The sequence below is a fragment of the Haliotis rufescens genome, unplaced genomic scaffold, assembly GCF_023055435.1.
Source record: "Haliotis rufescens isolate VD_foot unplaced genomic scaffold, xgHalRufe1.0.p SCAF_6, whole genome shotgun sequence".
Taxonomy (NCBI): Eukaryota; Metazoa; Mollusca; class Gastropoda; order Lepetellida; family Haliotidae; genus Haliotis; species Haliotis rufescens.
This window is the reverse complement of record NW_025964334.1, coordinates 7,134,755-7,157,146: the sequence shown is the minus strand read 5'-3', so window position 1 is coordinate 7,157,146 and position 22,392 is coordinate 7,134,755. Positions and strand designations below refer to the sequence as shown.

General features: G+C 43.6%; 1 protein-coding gene across 1 annotated transcript; it reads right to left on the bottom strand.

The window, feature by feature from the left end:
* Positions 1–478: 478 nt before the first annotated feature.
* LOC124144021 lies at positions 479–15,874 on the bottom strand. Its single transcript, XM_046513232.2, has 7 exons — positions 15,824–15,874; positions 13,886–13,982; positions 7,977–8,092; positions 6,970–7,032; positions 5,644–5,722; positions 4,332–4,456; positions 479–1,904 (listed from the first exon to the last, which is right to left on the bottom strand). Exons 1-7 carry the CDS (start codon positions 15,864–15,866, stop codon positions 1,582–1,584), a joined length of 846 nt encoding a protein of 281 aa, XP_046369188.2. The 5' UTR covers positions 15,867–15,874; the 3' UTR covers positions 479–1,581.
* Positions 15,875–22,392: the final 6,518 nt, after the last annotated feature.

The following is a 22,392-nucleotide window of genomic DNA, read 5'->3' as shown; positions in this document are numbered from 1 at the left end:
TTTAACGCCGCACTTAGCATTATTCCATCTATATGACAGCGGTCTGTAAATAATTGAGTCTAGACCAGACAATCCAGTGATTGACATCATGAGCATCGACCCACGCAATTGGGATACGATGACATGTATCAACCAAGTCAGTGAGTCTGACCACCCAATTCGGTTGTCGCCTCTTACAAGCATAGTCGCTTTTAACGGCAAGCATGGGTTGCTGAAGACATATTCTTTCCCGGATCTTCACGGGTCTAATGCCGTTGATTCATGGTAGGTTTACCAGTCAGTAAGTCTTCTGAGTTGTGAATGCTACACGCATTCTTCTAAGACTGGCCATGTCTTCGTGTGATTTAAAGTGACAAATCCCCAAGGTAATCTCTCATTAAAAATTAAAATCAGACCTTTTACTCAGACACGGCTAAATATGTGATTTTAATGATACTGATCAATACCAACAACAACATCTATTCGGATCAGCAAACAGTTTAATGTAAACCTGACGTTTATTTGCATGTAAATCGTTAAGAATACACTTGTTACATCAAACATATTGTATTCGCAAGGAAACTTGTGCCACGGTACTGCAGCTCACCTTGTTATGTAGTCAACAGTTCTGAATGTCATAATAGTCAGATGTAAGTGGCCGTCTCCATTGAAATTATTTTCAACATAGATATTTTTCAAACAAATCTCAAATATTTAACAAAATTCAACAATGTCTCTTAATTTACAATTATGAAAATAACATGTACTTACAAGGTTTCCATATTGTTTCACAAAAGATAAACTCCTCACTATAGCAAACAATCATCAGACATTCGGAATAATTCAGGCAGTAGTGTCTCAGGAATAATTTTCAGAAAATAGAAAATTGTTTTAATGACATGCTTAACAGAAGCAGCCCCATTATCGCCATTTCCATGACCTTTGACAAAAGCAAAGTCTTGCGTAGTCGGCACCTATTACCAAATGACCTTCTCATATCATGTGACATGAAACACCTTACTGTCCTAATCTTTCAGGGAATATTTCAGTTCTCTTATCTATATGGCTGTGCAATTGCCTTTGTTGATGTGAAAATCGGATTCGATCTTTTTAACATGTTCAGGGATTTTCAATGGTTCGAACAATTAAGATACAGTAACTACGATTATAACGAACACGCTTATAACGAACAGACGGATATAACGAAATGTGTTTTGATCCCGTCCATTTACTGTATTCATGATTATAACGAACTACGGTTATAACGAACTACAATTAGTGACCCTTTGCGTTCGTTATAACCGTACTTTACTGTAATTAAGAACATGGTCAAAGTTCAAAGGTAAAGAAATAATATTTGAAAAACAAGCCCCGGAATATACATGTTCAGCCCCATTACTACACATATACCAAGTTTCATTATTTGCTAAAAATATGGCTGCCGTGAAATCAGTGGTAGAAACATGCATACCAAGTTTCCGCAGTGGTTTCAGAGATAAAAATGTTTTCGATGGACGACCGACGACGCACAGGCTACGACATAAGCTCACTTGACTTTCAATCAGGTGAGCTAAAAGTAAGACGTGTTGTGTCAGGTGTTTGTTACAGTAAATATCCCAGTGTCCACACAAGCAGGACTTCCGCAACGCCGACAGGTGCCCACATTAAACCAGCACCTGATTTACTTTCACGGGAAAGAGGTGACGTCGTATTGACGTCATTTCCGGTGTCCGTGATGTTTCGCGCAAAATGTGGTACGTTGTCGTGACCTGTGACGTCCGTCCGTGTGACGTTCTGAAACGCAGTTTGCGTTTCCCCTCCTGCGATACCTCTATCATTTACAACTGGAGATATTGTTGTCATGGAAGCAGAAAGGTTGGGAACGGGACTGTTTGATCGGGGTACATCCTTCCTTTCACAGTTTTCTGAAAACAACAGTAAAAAAAACTGACATGAAAAAGTGAAACCTAAGAGCGTTGGTATCAAAAACTTTCCTAACTTCAGTTTGTACTGAAGAACAAATATTTTATTAGCCCATTGCCCCAGCGTTACGCCATAACAATTTCTTATTATGCAAAGGAATTTAACGTTCGAGACTTCTATTTTATCATAATAGGGTAACTGTGACGGTTGTACATATTTAGAGAGAAATTAAAAAAGATAGATAGGGAGAAAGATTGATACGAAACAACAGCACCTATCAAATTTTGTGCTGTTTTACATATATATAGTTAATCAACAACATACTTTGAATGGCCACCAGGTATGTCCTCGTCATCGTAGAAGCGTCTTCCATATGTAGGGCATATTTCATTTGTCGGAACAGGAAATAGTCATTTGGGGGCCAAGTCTGGGCTGTAGGGTGGGTGAGTTAACTGTAGGACTTCCAGGATGACGAGGACATAAAGGCTGCCACAGAGGCGTGGTTAGAGGGCCAATCAACGGAGTTCTATGAAAATATGAATTAAAAGCTTGATGGACAAATGGAATAAGTGTATTGAGGTGAATGGGGATTATATTGAAAAATAAAAATGCAAAAGATATTCTGCGACTAGATCTTATATTGAAGTTGCAAAACTTATTGAACGCCCCTCGTATATCCTAACAGCTAATACAGTTGTAGAAAGATGCAACCTCTTTTCTTTGAGACAAAAAAATCACTTAGAAAAACTAAATAATCGTTTCTGATAGTCTTGGGGTCATAAACAGAATTGTTATTCACAGATATTGTCATGGATTCATTTGTAGTGAGTGGCAGTGACAGCAAATGATTGAAGCGCTCGTAAAATGTCTAGTCTTGTAGTTTTCTGATTGTAACCGTTCAGTTTATTCCTATAACAACGTATAATGGCACAGGCCCATAGTACAGAATACATGGCAATGTGGAAGTGGTTAAAGTTTTTTATAAGGATTAATTTCTTATTAATATGGAACGATATATAAATAGAGATGGAATATATATTTTCTTTAAATTATCATTTTTGCTTCATTCATCTTCGACGACATTAAAGTTACATTGTCTACATAATGGGATAATATTAAATATTTTGGTATTTGTTTGGTGCCTGCCAACACGTACAATATATATATCCATGTTTGAAAGAACAAATAAAAAAACGTCTATCTAATGATGATAAAAACATGATTCTCTAAAAAAAACAAAAAGTGTGATTAGAATTTTCTCCCTTGGTTGTTTACAAACATTGCAAGCGTGATCGTTCAAGAAGTTTCGGAATGTGGCATTTCTAGAAGGCTGGCTTTCACCGAGCGACCTGACTTGAGTCTTATCTACTTGCCATGTTCTAATTGGATACCTATCTGAAGACAGCAATATAGCTACCAGCTTTCAACACTACTGCGCATTCAAGAACAGAAAATGCCTGTTTCACGCCATTTAACAGTGACAAAATTGAGGACACTCGTGAGTACTTGAATTCTAGGGCATATTGCTTCATGCACTTGTTACTGCTGCCACCTATTTATCCCATAAACCTAAAACTATTATTACACGTGTATGGTCATTTACTGGTGACACAAAATAAATCTACGTATTGATTTCTGGGTCAAGCTCTGCGTCTTAATTTTGAAATCACCGGGTAACAATATGTACAGACATATCTGGATAGAGATAGATGTAAATGATGTCAAGTGTGTTTTCAAGTTTTCTTTTACCTCAACGGAATGACATGGGGCCCACTCATCTAAGACGAAGCATGTAATTTGCTGTGCAGAGTAGCGTCCCTTGGGCGTGTCAGAAACTTATGATCGTGGATTCGAAACACGGAATTCCACATGATACCAATATTTCTAGGTTTGTCAGCACCACACCATGCTCGCGCAATTCACTAAAACCGATAACGTCTAATATCTGCATCACTTGAGGCTTTCCACCCACATGAATCAGACACTCAGTGATATAATTGAATATTGTTCAAAGCGGCGATAAACCAAACTCACCCAATCACTCACCATAATCTTATGGAGGTCCTACGCTCTGCGAAACCGGATCTGCAGAGGTTGTCATTCATCTAAAGTTGAGTGAATGCTCCAGCAATGGGACGCAACATTGTATACAAACCATCCTCTATGCTGTTTAGCGCCACACTCGTCATATTTTACAGACCGCCGTCATATAGCTGGAATATTGCTGAGTGCAGCGTTAAACAACAAACACCCACTCACTCAGAAACATCACATCGTCCTGTAAATAACTGGTTCTGGACCAGACAAACCAGGGTATGATAGTATGAGCAAACCTCCGCGTTGTCGATGTACGATGATATTAACGTAGAGACAAAGCAGACTTTTTGTAACGCCATTCCCTCACTCACTCGTATAGCGTGTGACCTTACCGTTGACGGGGACCTTCACTGACTCGCAGTTCCTAATACACTTCTGCTTCTGGGAGGCCACTTTCTTGGCAAAGTTGCAGGTCTTCGGGATCGCATCATAACACCGGAAGTCCTCTTGGTAAATGCTGAAACAAGGTAACAAATACCGAAACAACGGAATAAATATTCATTCATCATACACAACCCGAAAGACGCTTTTGTACCACAGAATATGCTTTGTTATGACTAATGAGTGAGTGAGTTAAATAGTATATTAGTTTATTATTACGAACATCAGTCTTGGAGAGAACGTCTCAGTTCCACATTAGTCGATCACTGGATACAACATCCGGACGACTGGGTGTTCAGACATAGCACACACTGTCAATAGGTTAATACCCAATGCAATTTTTGGACCACTTACCTCAGTATTGGGCAGGTTGATAATCTCTCTTAATTACTTAGATTTTGGGCCATCTTGAAGGAGACGACAAGGTTTGAGTGTTCGTAGGTTTGTTTGAAGTGTGAAAGTGGTAGTCGTCTTTTGTTTGTTGTTTAACGCTGCACTCAGCAATATTTCAGACATATGATGACGGCCGGTAAATAAATGTCTTGACCAGACAAACCAATGTTGATATTATGAGCAACGATCCACGTCGTCGGGTTGCGTTGACACGCTGTCAACCAAGTCAACCAAGTCAACCCACCGGGCCTGACCACCCCATCCCTTAAATCGCCCCTAAAGACAAGAATAGGTTGCTGGGGACCAGTTATACCCGTAATTCTGAGGGGTTTGTTAACACTGGTAAAATGAAACGGGTTAAACATGTCTTAACCTCCATATAATCTTATACAAGGGTCAAACCAGATTATGGTGCTTAATGGTCATGTGAACGAGTGTTTGTTTGTTTGTTTGTTGTTTAACGCCGCACTCAGCAATATTCCGGCTATATGACGGCGGTCTGTAAATAATAGAGTCTGGACCAGACAATCCAGTGATTGACAGCATGAGCATCGATCCACGCTTTTGGGATCGATGACATGTATCAACCAAGTTAGCAAGCCTGACCACCCGATCCCGTTAGTCGCCTTTTACGACAAGCATAGTCGCCTTTTACGACAAGCATAATCGCCTTTTACGGCAAGTATGGGTTGCTGAAGACCTTTTCATATCGTGGAATCTTCACGGGTCTGTGAACGATTGAAACTCTTATTTCCAACATGGATTCCTCTCACTGCTGGCTGAGATCCCTTCTATGGTCGAGACGAGCCCAGTGGTAAACACCCCAGTACCCGTACCATCCACCCAGTCGCCATGGGGCTCTGACCCTACCTGCAATTTTTGTTGTTGGACGCAACACCATGGGCGGTGTTTGCTCTTTTCAGACACTCCTTGTCTTCATGACATGCCTCTGTACAAGAACATTATATTTAAAACAGCAAGCAAAATGTGCCCAGAAAAGATTGTCACTACTTCACAGGTATGTGAGGTGAGGTGAGGTGAGGTGAGGTGAAATTGGGTTAGCCCCTTAATGCCGAGTGCCAGACAGGCTAACAACAAGTACCATCTTTTAATGTCTTTTAATGTTTTAATGTCTTTAATGACGCGGCCGGGGATCGAACCCCGGACCTTCCACTCTCCGGGTGAACGCTCTACCACTACACCACGGAGGCGGTCCACAGGTATGTGAACACTACGTTCCGCCATTAACTGAAAATACATTAGACCGATATGCGGTGTACTGATGTCTTGCGTCTAAATTTAGTCAGCCAATCAAAAGAGGCCGTGTATAACTGACGGAAGTGAAATGAGCCACACTCCGTGCATGAACTTTGTGCGAACCCTACCGTTCTCTGTTTGTTTTGTTTGTTGTTTTAACGCCACAGTCAGCAATATTCCCGCTATATGACGGCGGTCTGTAAATAATCGAGCCTGAACCAGACAATCCAGTGATTGACATCATTAGCACCGATCCACGCAATTGGGATCGATGACATGAATCACCAAGTCAGCGAGCTTGACCACCCGTTAGTCGCCTCTTACGACAAGCATTGTCGCCTTTTACGACAAGCATTGTCGCCTTTTACGGCAAGCATGGGTTGCTGAAGACCTATTTTACCCCGGATCTTCACGGGTCACCCTAATAGGAAATTCCTAACCACTTGCAGTTGGATGTTATCACCCAAGGTTGGGCAAACATATCTCAGGCGACTTTGAAACAAGTTCCCTGCCTCCAACTATCCTTATAGTTTGCTTGCTGTTCAGCGAGCTATATGCCGCGTGCTGTAAATAGGACCAGACAAACCAGTGATTGACATCAAGAGCATCGATCCACGCAATTGAGATACAACGATATGCGATGAACCAAGTCAGAGAGTCTGACCACCTAATCCGTTAGTCGCCTCTTTGACAAGCATAGTTTGCGGGGGACCTAATTATTCAACTTTTTAGACGAGAATAGAGTGCTGGGGATACATCCTGGTTCTACGGGGATTATTAACTTAATCACGAACCAACAATTCTTGACACCCCCCCCCCCCCCCCCCCCCCCCCCTCCCCCCCCCCCCCCCCCCCCCCCACAACCCCCTTCCAACATAAAAACACAAGCTTTGTGGTGCTGTATCCCCCTCCCCTCAAGTGTGGAATACTTATACTTACCCCTCTTTCCCATCATGTTGGGGGTATTACTTTCCAGGAACCAGTCACCCTTAGTGCACCTGCCTAAAAAAAACAAAATCACGCGAATCAGCCTGTGAGGTGAGTTCCCTTAATGTCGAGCAGTATCCTGCTGGTCCAGCCTTTAGTGTTTACATTTCACCATTTTGAGGTACAACCAAGCATGCTCCTTCTACAACGATTCCAAAGAGTGTCATTCGATCCCTGTTCAGAAGCTGTTTGGTCAAGTTACAACATTCAAAGCCTCACCATAGCTTTCAAAAAGGTTAATGGTAGCCACGTGGAGGACATTTCCAAATTTGACGCATCATTGACAAATATTTTGTTAAATAATTTTGTATTTGTTGCATTTAATATAGTCTTTACAAACATAAAAGCAATGACCTTGTTACAGAAAAAGTGCATGATAAGCAAAATTGATAGACTCTGAACTCCCACCCATAAGTGCTGTACACTTCGAGATGGAGTAATACTGCTTAAGTTCATTCTGGAAGATCTGGAACGATGGAATATGTTTTGTATCTTTACGAGAAAAAATAACATTTTTGCAAAGAATGATTATAAGATTTATGGGTCATTACTTCCGGATTGGTAGCCAAGCAAAACACAATGATATTACTTTGATTTGAGCGGTGGTTTCTAGTCAAAGTTTCAGTTATGTCCAGACTATTTTTGCTTTGCTGCAATCCCAAAACATGTGTTCAAACGTTTCTTTGTCTGTCACAAAGGCTAAATGTATTTCTGTCTACATATTCTGTTTTGAACAATATATTATTAGTAGACAGGATTTGTTTTGTTTGTTTGTTGTTTAACGCCGCACTCAGCAATATCGCAATATATGACGGCGGTCTGTAAATAAGTGAGACTGGACCAGACAATCCAGTGATAGACCTATGAGCATCGATCCACGCAATTGGGATAAATGACCATGGCCTGTAAACAGTAAACCACTCGCGTACAGCCCTGACAAGCCTGTGGTTGACACTTACCTTTGTCACACTGGAGTTTATTGCAAGATCTTTTCGTTCTTGTCAAGGCAGTTACTTTACACTGACGACTCATGGAGGTTGAGTTTGAAAAGCATCTCAACAGGCTTTGGTAATACCTACAACAGCAAATACATCATTAGATCAGTGGGCACTGGGTTAGCCTGATGGTTAAAGCGTTGGTCTGTCACACCTGATATCAGCACAGGGTGTTCCGGATGGGAAGGACAATCAGCCCATTTTTTCGAACACCTGGTTTTAAGTGATCCATTCATAGAATTCTGCCCCACACTCCGTCGCAGTGGTGACTCAGCATAACACCACTGCCACAGGCTAATTTGCATATCACGTGACCGGACTTTTCTCTTGTTTGTAAACAAACGCGCTTTTTTCAGGAATAAGTATAGAACGGACTAATGCAAGTATTTGGGGGGGGGGGGGGGGGGGGGGGGGCTTTACATATTGTTTTGCATAACTATATAGATATGCTACTACAACTGCGACAGTGAGTTGCATGACAATATATATTTATGCATCAAAGTGACCGTGTCGCTAGCTCTCCGTTGGGCTTCGATGACAGCACGTGGAGCCGTACAACCAATGTAAACATAGGATCACTACGCACAAACAAGTAGATGTTTACGTATTTGCATACTTTCTCAATGAAAGTTAACCATTCTTTGACATTTGTTTATGAAAATGTGTAGACTTGTCAGAAATGAAACGGATGAAAAGCATATGCAATATCTTGAATGGACTGTGAAAGATGTGACGAATCGTCACATGGCGCTTGCCTGTGGGAGAGGTACTGTGCTAGCTGGCTGCCGGCCGCATGGAACTCTGGGTAGGAGAGTGATTCTGCCCATAACGTCCTATGGAATCTTATGATATTTGCGACTCATGTTGTCCGGCTATGATATACTGAACAACAAAAGTTCCTGTGACATTGAATAAGATTTAATGCAAAGTAATGTTTTTTACCAAATCTGAAACAATTTCGGTTTGCAACAGATAAAAGACTCCTGTGAGTGTTCAAATGGTTTAATTTGCCATACTGACTTCAGAAAATGCGTGATTTCATAAAACAAAAAATGAACATTCCAACATGTCAATTTACAAATCAATAGCGTGTGTGTCCACCTCTGGTTGCAATGCAAGCAGTACATCTTCGTCTCATGGAATGGACCATGCGTCGCACAAAGTCCTGTGGGATATCTGTCCATATCTGCTGGAGCATGTTTCGAAGTTCCTGGAGTGTCTGTGGAACACGTGGTTGACGTCGAAGGCGCCGATCTATCTCATCCCACATGTGCTCAATTAATGAGAGATCAGGGGAGCGAGTCGGCCAGGGGATGACATTCACGTTGTTTTGTTGAAGAGATTCCTGAACAAGTCGAGCAATATGAGGCCGGGCGTTGTCATGTTGAAAGGTAATGCCTGGGCCATGACGACGCAAAAACGATAGAACAACAGGGCCGATGATCTCGTCGCGGTAGCGCCGTCTGTTGAGATTTCCCTCTACCACTATCAAACGGGACCTCTGTCTTGCTGTAATCCCACACCATACCATAACGCTGCCGCCCCCGAATCGATCTTCTTCCATGATACAATGATTGACGTAACGTTCACCCCGACGTCGGTACACTCGAATCCATCCATCGCTGTGGCTGTGGTCAGTGAATAGAACTTGTCCCCACTGCATGACCGTCCAACGTAGACGCTGTCTGCACCACTGTAGACGTGCTTGACGGTGGTTTCCTGTCAAATGGGACGTCTGGCGGGTCTTCTGGCGACAATCCATGTACATCTGAGGCGGCGACGTACGGTTTGTGAAGATATTCGTCCAAGGACAGGGATGCATCTAGCAGTCACTGTTGCTGGCTGGAATCGATTTCGTAGGTGTATTGTTCGAATCCAGTTGTCTTGTCGATTATTGGTTACGCGTTGCCTGTCACTCCGAGGATGGTCTCTGAATGCATTCGTATGTTGCCAACGTTGCCAAAAACACCAAATGGTGTTTCTGTGGACGTTAAATTGTCTTGCAACATCATGTTGACTCGATCCTGCTTCAAGCATACCAATGGCTCGCAGACGCTCATTTTCGGACAGGCGTGGCATTTCTTAATGTTGAATAATTGCGCAATTTTGTTGTTTTTCTGAGTGGTTGTTGTCAGCACGATGCTAAACAATGCATATGGAATCCCGTTAACGCACATGTTTTTAGACCCATTCTTGGGCAGTGAAGTGCATGGATCTTGCATAAAAGTCAACTTTTGCATGGAATGCATGCTTTTCTGTAGCAGTTGCGTTTTTGTGACTTGATTCCATACATGTACTACAATATTGAAAACCAAACTTTACTTGTTTGAAAAATACACTTAATTATTGGCGTCACAGGAACTTTTGTCGTTGAGTATATTTTGATCACTTTCTTTGATAGGCGTTTAGAAGTTGGAGTACTAGGTAAGGATAAGATTTATGGATGAACAACTTTTTTATTACAATTAAGAGCGACGTTTCGGTGTATGTTCTAACACTGTTTTCGGTGTTGTACAGAGAGTGGCTGACAAGTATGTATACAGGTAGGAGGCAATGTTTATACAGTAAGGTAGATATCAGGTGTAGTTATACTGGAGTGGTGGTGGTGAGGAGGGGGGGGGGCACGGTTGGCCCAGTCGTCTAAGGCGCCGCGATTCGGCGTGCAGAGTTGCGTGGTAAACCTGCATCACTTCGGGCTTACCTCCCACATTAAGCTGACACTCCGTGATATAACTGGAATACTGTTAAAAGCGGCGTTAAACCAAACTCTCACTCACTATACTGGGGTGGAGAAGCCTGTTAAGCCTGGCGCATGCTCAAAGCGCGATAATTACCCCGGTCGGTGGATCAGTGCACACGCAAGAATCATTCTCAGCTCCCTGGGGAGTATACAACCCAAGCTGCCTGTGAGGCGCTAGAAGGTTAATAACCATCTCATACTACCGGGTACCCGATCACTACTGGGTGAACAGAGGCACATTACGAACAAAGTCACTTGCCAAAGGAGACGCCACATGTGTTTCCGTGTGGGGCGGAGTCCTAGCCCTAGAAACTCAGTGTGGGGCGGAGCCCTAGCCCTAGAAACTCAGTGTGGGGCGGAGCCCTCGCCCTAGAAACTCAGTGTGGGGCAGAGCCCTCGCCCTAGAAACTCAGTGTGGGGCAGAACCCTCGCCCTAGAAACTCAGTGTGGGGCGGAGCCCTAGCCCTAGAAACTCAGTGTGGGGCGGAGCCCTAGCCCTAGAAACTCAGTGTGGGGCGGAGCCCTAGCCCTAGAAACTCAGTGTGGTGCAGAGCCCTCGCCCTAGAAACTCAGTGTGGTGCAGAGCCCTCGCCCTAGAAACTCAGTGTGGGGCGGAGCCCTAGCCCTAGAAACTCAGTGTTGGGCAGAGCCCTCGCCCTAGAAACTCAGTGTGGGGCGGAGCCCTAGCCCTAGAACCTCAGTGTGGGGCGGAGCCCTAGCCCTAGAAACTCAGTGTGGTGCAGAGCACTCGCCCTAGAAACTCAGTGTGGGGCGGAGCCCTAGCCCTAGAAACTCAGTGTGGAGCGGAGCCCTAGACCTAGAAACTCATTGTGTTGGGCAGAGCCCTAGCCCTAGAAACTCAGTGTGGTGCAGAGCCCTCGCCCTAGAAACTCAGTGTGGGGCGGAGCCCTAGCCCTAGAAACTCAGTGTGGGGCGGAGCCCTAGCCCTAGAAACTCAGTGTGGGGCGGAGCCCTAGCCCTAGAAACTCATTGTGTGGGGCAGAGCACTAGCCCTAGAAACTCAGTGTGGTGCAGAGCCCTCGCCCTAGAAACTCAGTGTGGGGCGGAGCCCTAGCCCTAGAAACTCATTGTGTGGGGCGGAGCCCTAGCCCTAGAAACTCAGTGTGGGGCGGAGCCCTAGCCCTAGAAACTCAGTGTGGTGCAGAGCCCTCGCCCTAGAAACTCAGTGTGGGGCGGAGCCCTAGCCCTAGAAACTCAGTGTGGGGCGGAGCCCTAGCCCTAGAAACTCAGTGTGTGGGGCGGAGCCCTAGCCCTAGAAACTCAGTGTGGGGCGGAGCCCTATCCCTAGAAACTCAGTGTGGTGCAGAGCCCTCGCCCTAGAAACTCAGTGTGGGGCGGAGCCCTAGCCCTAGAAACTCAGTGTGGGGCGGAGCCCTAGCCCTAGAAACTCAGTGTGGGGCGGAGCCCTAGCCCTAGAAACTCAGTGAGGGGCGGAGCCCTAGCCCTAGAAACTCATTGTGTGGGGCAGAGCCCTAGCCCTAGAAATTCAGTGTGGTGCAGAGCCCTCGCCCTAGAAACTCAGTGTGGGGCGGAGCCCTAGCCCTAGCCCTAGAAACTCATTGTGTGGGGCAGACCCCTAGCCCTAGATACTCAGTGTGGGGCGGAGCCCTAGCCCTAGAAACTCAGTGTGGGGCGGAGCCCTAGCCCTAGAAACTCAGTGTGGGGCAGAGCCCTCGCCCTAGAAACTCAGTGTGGGGCAGAGCCCTCGCCCTAGAAACTCAGTGTGGTGCAGAGCCCTAGCCCTAGAAACTCATTGTGGGGCAGAGCCCTCGCCCTAGAAACTCAGTGTGGGGCAGAACCCTCGCCCTAGAAACTCAGTGTGGGGCGGAGCCCTAGCCCTAGAAACTCTGTGTGGGGCAGAGCCCTCGCCCTAGAAACTCAGTGTGGGGCGGAGCCCTAGCCCTAGAAACTCAGTGTGGGGCGGAGCCCTAGCCCTAGCAACTGTCAGGAGCCAAGGCGGGCACCCCTCCAAGGACTCTCCGTGACCGACCTAATTTGTGGTCTGTGCGTCATGAAATATTTTACAGGCTTGAAGGTCAAAGATATGGCTCTTCTTAAGCAGTGCGTGAGTGAGGACATCAAGGTTATGCGTGAGAAAAATGATCGAGAGGTTTGTCCTTGCGCCGTCGGGGAAAAACACGGAAACTATTTACAAACGAAAGAAATGGTCAAAACGTTTTAAGCACGAATTCAACGAACCTGTTTACAATGAAGCTACTTTTCGGCAAATTGTACAACAGGTATTTTGACCGAATAAAAACATTACATTACCATGTCATTTATGAAGAGGCACGCCATAAAACAAATTCTCTTGATGCAATGTCTATACATGTGTAGCTAGAGATAAGAGGTTCCAACACAATAGGCCACAGAAAGTGAATAATATTTTTTAATATAAATTTGCCAAATACAATCAATATATAATTCTAATTCTGAACTGAACCCAATATTGGTGTATGGGAATTTCCAAATTTGACGAACCAGTTTTCAAAGTGATGTCTATGCAATCCTCTATTTTGACATGTGCCATTTGTTCCAGGTGAACATTTGACTTGTCTTTGCATGTGTTTGTGACGGGTGCCACCGGTGGGGCAGGATACGCTCCCATTTTCGCGAGCACATGGTATATGCACAACTTGAGAGTGATTCCTAAAGATATGCTTATTATACAGTCGTAATCGTACAATGACCTGCAAGAGGCGACTAACGGGATCGGGTGGTCAGGCTCGCTGACACGGTTGATGAATGTCATCGATCCAAATTGCGTGGATTGATGCTCATTTTGTCAATCACTGGATTGTCTGGTCCAGACTCGATTATTTACAGACCGCCATCATATTGCTGGAATATTGCTGAGTGCGGCGTTAAACAAACATTTAGCAGATATTTCTTATAATTTTGAAAAGATTTTGTGGATTTGTATTTACACGACCGACTTTATATTGCTTTATTCGGCACAATTTTCTCCATTCACTAACATGCGGATCCGAATTCTCTATTCAATGTTTGTTCATCATCTCTGTATTTCTGTATTTGTCAGACGAATCCTACATGAGAAGTAATCAAATGGTCACGGTTTGTGTAATGGTTACATGAAACATAGTCTACATACAGACATTTCGATTCTGTTTGGTGAGAGATCGCCCGCTCAAAGTTTTTTTGACACTTCCCGGCTTGGTCGTAGCAGTCTTTTTGGAACGCGTGGACAGCTGAAATGATGAAATACTTGACATATACATATAGAGTACAGCTGACGGTGCATCTGTACAAAAGGTGAGGTGAGGTGAGGTGAGGTGAGGTGAGGTGAGGTGAAATGGGGTTTAACGTCGCGTCCAAGATTATTGCACTTATATAGCGACGTGCATGGTTGGTTGGTTTGTTGTTTAACGCCGCACTCAGCAATATTCCATCTATATGACGACGGTCTGTATATAATCGAGTCTGGACCAGACAATCCAGTGATTCATATCATGAGCATCGATCCACGCAGTTGGGATCGATGACATGCATCAACCAAGTCAGCGAGCCTGACCACCCGATCCCGTTAGTCGCCTCTTACGGCAAGCATGGGTTGCTGAAGACCTATTATACCCCGGAATCAATAGTATCCCATGGCATTGGTTTCTCGTGATAACAGAGGTTTGTCGTTCAATGTTTAACGTTCGAACAAAACAAATAACTGTGTTTGAGTATATATTTGGTAGTTATTTAAGTGATGTATTTGTTTTGTGGTAATTCCTGACTCTGTGAGGTGGTGGGGTAGCCTAGTGGTTTAAGCGTTCGCTCGTCACGCCGAAGACCCGAGATCGATTCCCCATATAGGTGCAATGTGTTAAGGCCAATTCTGGTGTCCGACGCCGTGATATTGCTTGAGTGAGTGAGTGAGTTGGGTTTAACGCCGCTTTTAACAGTATTACAGTTATATCGCGGCGTGTCAGCTTAATGTGGGAGGAAAGCCCGAAGTGATACAGGTCTCAGACGTTTACAACTTCGGTGAAACCCACGAGCACGGGTATGGTGCTGACAAACCTAGAAATATAATCGGGGCGAACCGGGATTCGAACCCACAATCATAGGTTTCTGGCGTGCCCAAGGGACGCAACTCTGCACAGCGAATCGCGGCGCCTTAGACGACTGGGCCACCTGTGCCCCCAGATATTGCTGGAACGATACACACTCACGTATTAAGCCATTAAGGGGGTAAACGAAGACAGTACACCTGTCCGAGTTTGGTATTCATGTTATATTGCTGCATGGCATATAAGCGGACTAGCACTATAAAACGCCCATTAGTCTGGGCTAGTGTAGCGTTAAATAACAAACAAACAAAACAAAAAATTAGTCTTACGATAGACCAACAATGCGGACACTATCTACCCCGGGTCCCAACTTGTTGCAGGAACGTGTATGAGTGAGTGAGTATGGTTTTACGCCGCTTTTAGCAATACTCCAGCAATATCACGGCGGGGGACACCAGAAATGGGCTTCACACATTGTACCCATGGCGGGAATCGAACCCGGGTCTTCGGCGTGACGAGCCAACGCTTTAACCACTAGTCTACCCGACCGCCCCGGAACGTGTATGAAGGAACGTGTATGAAATTTTCAATGCAAACAAGAAGGAAATGTAATAGATATATCAGCCTATTTGAATAATACACGTGTGTGTGTCATTTCATATATCTTATTGTACTAAACAAAAGGGGAGGTCAGGTAGCCTAGTGGTTTAAGCGTTCGCTCGTCACGCCGAAGACCCGGGTTCGATTCCCGACATGGGTACAATGTGTGAAGCCCATTTCTGGTGTCCCCCGCCGTGATATTGCTGGAATATTGCTAAAAGGGGCGTAAAACCATACTCACTCACTCACTCACTAAACAAAATGGTTGGTCCTCAAGTTCACGAACAACAAACAAACAAACAGTTAAGGGAAAGATGCTCTCATAACTTATCCATAACCTTTTAAAGACAGATATAAAAGATTACATACAAATACGATCGTGTTACGATTCAACAAGTAGGGAAATAATGTCATAAACAGGCATCACATACCTCCACAAGTCAGGACGAGAATTAACGCAACCAGCACCGCCATGTCAAGCAGCAAGGAGTGACTGACAGACGGAGCAGCACTCATGTCGACCTTGAGACTGACGTGCACCACACGATTAAGCAGGTCTGTAGCGTGACGGCTGGCATTACGAAGGCAACGTAATGGCGGCCTCTCTTGAGCGTGGCAGAAACTTATGATCATTGTCCGAACTTACGATTCGTCCTGATTATAATCCCTGGTTTGCCGACACAATACCCGCTCGGGAATTTAACAACGTGGTTTTCTATCCGTGACGATTCGGGTTGGAATTGATCTGCAGCAGCCCATGCTTGTCCTAAGAGGTGACTAACGTCATCGGATGGTCAGGCTCACCATCTTGCTTGCAGGTAATCGTGTCCCAGTTACGTAGATCGATGATGCGTCAATCACTGGATTATCTGGTCCACAGGAGATTAGTTACAGGTACACATCAAACAAAAAGAAACAAAAGCTCTCTGCCGTGCCTGACGCTGAATATAAAATGTCAATGCCAGAGAATAACCAGTCTCGATTATCCGCCGAAATAGATTCCATCGGGCGTAAATGCCCGAATAGCGGTGAAAATAATATAAACGAATCACTGAAAATCAATGCAACCAGCTGTTCGCGAAAAGGGTAAGCGTGTCATGCTCTATCGGTCGAACCATGTTTCAACCATGAGCTATATGAAATACTCATATCCCCCGCCAATATGACATGTCCGGTTGTGTGCAATGCATTAGCTCCTGTGAACTATGTTCACTGGACCTTTTTGAAAATGGCCTAATTACTAGCACTAAAAACGTTACTACTGGTGTTGTTTTGCCATCTGCAGTTTATGATAGAAAACGTAACTGTATTTGTAATGAGTTGTGTTATTACTTAAACAATAAACAGAGAAGTAAGGGAGTTCTTACTTTACTCAGAGATTATTAAGAGCAGGGGTCACCATGAGGTGTACTGAGAAGTACAGCACCAATCATCTAATGATCTGAGTAGTAGACTGGAGTCTGGAATGCTACAGCACTGGCATGATCAGTAAACAAGTCCAGTGTAGCTCCATGACAGTGAGTTTGCTGAGTGAACGAGTTTAGTCATTTTCCGCACATTAAAGAAATCTTCAAGTTTCAGGGTTTTTTTCATGTTAACCCCATGCACTGCGATGAAGTAGGCTGGTTCGTTCGGGTGCCACTTGTAAATTGTGGCTACCGCCATTTTCAGTCTGCATGGTATTGTGGTATTGCATGGTTTTCAAGATCTGTGCCAAGTTTGGTGATTTTCAGTCTAAGTCAAAGTCGTTGCAAGGGAAACACGAAACATCGTCGCTTTTTTTAAAAATCCCGAAGTGTCAAAAGGCACCGGTTTTCCACTAGACCTATCTATGTGCCAAGTTAAGTTAAGATATCTCTCATGGTTTTTGAGTTCTGCTCCGGAACGGAACGTGACGGACGGACGGACGGCACCCATTCCTATATCCCCCTTCCACATCGTGGCGGGGGATAATAAGCATGAAACAAGCATGTAATTTAAATGCAAAACTAACAATTTATGATACAGACCAATAAGATATTGAAAACTAAGATGTCCACTTCATGCTTTATAATAGGACTTCCCTGTTAAGATTAAGATGATGATAGCGGAAATGATTTCGTCACTTGCCAACATGTCTGGTAACCCCCAAAAGGCGCTGACGCATTGGATATTTGAAAAATCGTAACGTTGATCTTCAATCTCTAGAACTCTAGACTTACTGGTTGATTCAAGGACACACTTGGATGTGAACAGTGTATTAATTCTTTGTTCTAGTATTCATGTCTTCTTTTGATACAGATCAAAACTGTTAAATAGTTTTTGTCTTATCTTACCTTAACAGCTCAGCTATTATTTGGGATAACGGTTTTGGATTCAATAACATTGGCACATGCAACATTGCCACTATCCTTGGACCCGTCAATACAAATGGATATTTGGGAATCATACATGGCTGGTAATTGGTCATATTCATTTTAGTAAGTTAAAGGATTAGTTTCTGACTTGTTTAAGTTGAGTGAGAGTAAGATTGGCTTCACCAACTGCCAAGGGGTAAACGCAGGGGTCTTCTGGACTGTGGGTCAAGTACCGTCAAACGAGTGGGGTTGCCATGAGACCTGGGTGTGGCAGGCCTACAAAGCGATGCCTAGACAAGATCGTCCCCTCACATTAATTGCACTACGCAATGTATACAGTACTGCTCCTGGTGTCCACAGAGAAATCCTACAATAACAGGAAGGCGAATTTCAACATCAACCGTGAAACCCTGCTTCACGCAGCCCACATGAAAGCAATCTGTGCGTCCTGTGAAGGGTGGAACCCTTACAACTTACCACAGGCGGCAAAGGTTCGGGTAGGCCAGGTAACACCAGGGACGGGTTCTGCGCCAATGGCGATACACCGTGCTTACAGGCGAATCAGGACTTTGCCTCCTATTCACAGATGACAGAAAACGTTGTTGGCGACGTAGAGACGAGCGGTGTGCCAAGGCAACAATTCTTGACTATGATTGGCATGGGGCGGTAGTGTCGTGGTGTGGGGCGGTATCACACATGACAGCCAGACTGAATAGGTAATTGTGAATGGAATATGACTGGCCAGCGATATGTTGACGAAATTCTGCGTCCTGTCATTGTCCCACTCCCCCTGTTCTATATCCGACTTTGAGTATCAGGCTCAAACTACTTCCCCTATTCTATATCCGATTCTTGAGCATCAGGCTCAAACTACCCACCGTATTCGGTATCCGATTCTTTAATATCTCCCTCAAACTTCTCCCCCTGTTCTATATGGGATTCTTGAGGATCGGGCTCAAACCACTCCCCCTTTCCTCCATCCAAATGTTTTACTTGCAGCCTAAGTCTTCTACGCCTATACTATATCCCATTATTTAGTGTCAGGCTCAGATTTCTCCCCCCTTCTTACATCCTATTTTTAAGTATTAGGGTCATATTTCTCTCGCTATTCTGCATGTATGATTTAATTATCAGGCTCAGATTAGTCCCTCTACTTACACCCGATACTATGAAGCTAAAACAACTTCACTACCTTGCTCAGATTACTCCCCCTGTCAGGTTCAGACAACTCACTTTGTCCTCTTTTTGATTCCTTAGCAACAGCTTCAGCAACTTTACCCCCCATATATATTATGTATATGATATATGGTTCTTGTTTTCCTGTATATGACCTCTTCCTGTCAGTTAAAACAAATTCCCTAATTACTTGGTAAATTTTGACTCACAAACAACAAATACCACGTTGGACAGCCTATTATAAAATTCACCTGGTAGGTAAATATATCTGATTTTATTTACTCACAGTTTATAATGCGCAGTTACCGAGATTAAGTGTATTATATTGGCGAGTCGCTGCACTAAAAACAATAGGTAACTTAAATAAAACCCATGATATATTTTAAATTTACAAGACGATTAGTTTTCGTGTATAAGGAGACATACGTGTAACAACCACCTATTAGCCAATAGAACAATGACCGCGCCGACTTCGTACACAAAAAATAATTTCTGAACACAAAGCACACTTAAACTTCACTTTAAGGTAAGTTGACGATAAAAATAACCTAAAAAAGGAAACGTATTAACATGTCACATTAGGTAAAGTCAGTTTTTTCATATGTTTTAAAAATATAGATTTCCATTAATTTTGTTACATAATGATCGTGCATGCATATCAACATTTTCATATCATGAAGAAATAAGATTACCAAACAGGTCAAGGTGCCAATATAATTATCCTTCTAAAAACATTACAGACATTACAATCATACATCAGGTGCAGTATTATTTGAAATACAAAGTTAATAAATCAAACAGGATAATGAAAACAAATATTTTCTTAGTTAAAAAACAAATATTGCAGTAAAGCGTCAATATCACATCATATCCAGCCATTATGTCAGAAAACAAAGTTGCTGATATGTAACAGTATTTAAAAAGTCTCAACGAAATGACTTTATACTGTCCTTCAAATTTATCACATAAGATCTTATTACGCAAAACATCTGGTAATTTCACAATACGTAAAGCATCGGGTGCAATCATCGAAAATACTGTGCTGTATCATCCAAAATATATTATTCACAGACTGTTGCACAATTAGTGTCAAAACGTGTACTCTTCAAACCAATTGGGGGGAGTCATTTGAGCCTGGGGTGTCATCTGAGCCAACGACGGGGCAGTCGTTGGGGCCTAAGGGGAGTCATCTGAGTCTTGGCAGGAATGGACACCTTGGGGACTATTCTCGACACCCCCCCCCCCCCCCTCTCAGCAATATTCCAGCTATATGACGGCGATCTGTAAATAATCGAGACCCGACAATGTGAGCATCGATCCTAGCAATTGAGATCGATGACATGCATCAAACCAAGTCAGCGAGTCTGACCACCCGATCCCGTTAGTCGCCTCTTACGACAAGCATAGTCGCCTTTTACGGCAAGCATGGGTTGCTGAAGACCTATTCTACCCCGGATCACGTGTTTTGATTTCCAAATAGCGATTAAATAGTTTTAATCAGACATGACCAACTGCATACTGAATACTGCACGACACGAACACGTTATGATGCAGCCTTTAACCGAGGGAGCACCCAGAGCACAAGTGTCCCTAGTATACAAAGTCACTGTGCAGATTTGCGTCTATAATACCCCGTTCATATGCATAAGTATGTATTTTTGTATATGTGGGTAAATATACATACGTGAGTATACTTATACATGTCATGTGAACTCATGTGTGTATATTTACACAAGGAGCACATTTGCATCTGGTGCATGTCTGGAGCAGGTGCAAATGTAAATTTGCACTGTATGTATATGTTGTTACGTGAACGCTTATACCAACGTCAAGGGATGATCTAAGTGATGTATCTGATTTACCAACACCAAACCAAATTGTCAACAGTTCTGTGTTCTGAAGTTGACGTTATACACTGTACATCAGTACTAACGTGTATGCGGACATCCAAAGCTTGGCGGACTATGTCTTCTTTGGGTTTCAAGGAGTCAAACCAATTGTGCACAGATTAAATTAAACACATTTTGCTTCATGTGAAGATTTCTGTAAGGTAACTCTCTCCCCATTAGACATGGATTGGAAAGCAACCTTTTTATGTTGAAAGTCAACAGACCGATGGCTATTTGTGCCCAACACCATTTACATACCGCACGATATCAATCACTGGATTGTCTGGTCCAGACTCGATTATTTACAGACTGCCGTCATATAGCTGGAATATTGCTCTGACTGCGGCGTTAAACAACATACATATCTTATTTACACACCTAAGTTAATTTGTATGTGAACGCATAGTAAATTTGCATATACACACGTATGTATGGTAACATATGTACAAAATTACTTACGTGAGTTAAAACTGTGCATAAGGCACGGGGAAAAGGCATTCCAAAAAACGATCATGGGTTTGAATTTCACATTCGCCCTGATTCTGTTTTTAGGTACGTCTTCACCAGACCCGTGCTCGTGGGTTTCACCAAAATGAATTGTTTGATAAGCTTTACTTAGAAGGTGACGGATGACAAGGTAGACACAATTTTATGGATAACAACTTCTTTAATACTGTGAAAAGCGACGTTTCGGTATAGATCCTTATACCGTTGTCAAGCAAGACTGAATGAGGGACATAGTACAGAATATATATAGTAGGTGGAGGATTAACAGTAACAACAATTGCATACATTAGTGGGATAACATTGGTAGTTGTTGACAACAAAGGGATGATGCTGTCACAACACGATGGACAGAGAACACATAGGTGGAAGGCAATGGGACATGAAGCCAATAAACAGGATAAGTGATTATTGCTTGATGAGTTCATAGCAGGCGGATGGGATGAAATAGCCTTGACCTCTGATGATTGATGGCTTGTGGCGGCGAATGTGGACTACTTCTGTTAGTTTTCTCTTAGTGAAATCATGAAAGTTGTTGGCGAGGATTTGGACGTTGTCCCAGTTGATGTTGTGATTGGGACAGTTGCTGATATGGTCCGAGATGGCTGATTTGCTGTCGGATTTAATGGTGGGGGTTTTGTGCTCTTTCATTCTGGTGTTGATTGGGCGGGATGTTTCACCTACGTAAGATTGTCCACAGTTGCAGTCAATTTTGTAAACTACACCTTTAGCCTCTTGGGGTTTAGATGTGTTCCTGCCGTTGGCTCTTAGCAGGGTGTTGAGGGAGTTGGAGCTGGTGAAGTGGGTGTCGATGTTGGCTTGCTGTTTGAGGAGGCAGCTGATGATGTGGGAAGCTTTTCCTATGAACGGGAAAACTCCCATCGCTTTGAACAAATTCCTTTTATACCGCGATACACTGTATTGTTTCACTATAAGGTATGTCGATGTTTTCTTATTTTTTCCGTCATTTCGGTTCATAGGTTTGATAAAACATGCCTCCTCGGTTTCGGTTGAAAATGTAATACCTTGACCTCTCCCGCGGTTTTACATTTTCAACAAAAACCTCGGAGGCGTGCTTTATGCTATACATCACTC

Bases quoted from the DNA above. Each gene is read 5' to 3' on its own strand.
- LOC124144021 (XM_046513232.2), bottom strand. From the start codon at position 15,866: ATGGCGGTGCTGGTTGCGTTAATTCTCGTCCTGACTTGTGGAG. The intron at 8,093-13,885 runs GTATGTAGACTA...TTGCTGTTGTAG, and splicing joins CAAACAGAATCGAAATGTCT to GTATTACCAAAGCCTGTTGA. The intron at 7,033-7,976 runs GTAAGTGTCAAC...TGTTTTTTTTAG, and splicing joins TAAACTCCAGTGTGACAAAG to GCAGGTGCACTAAGGGTGAC.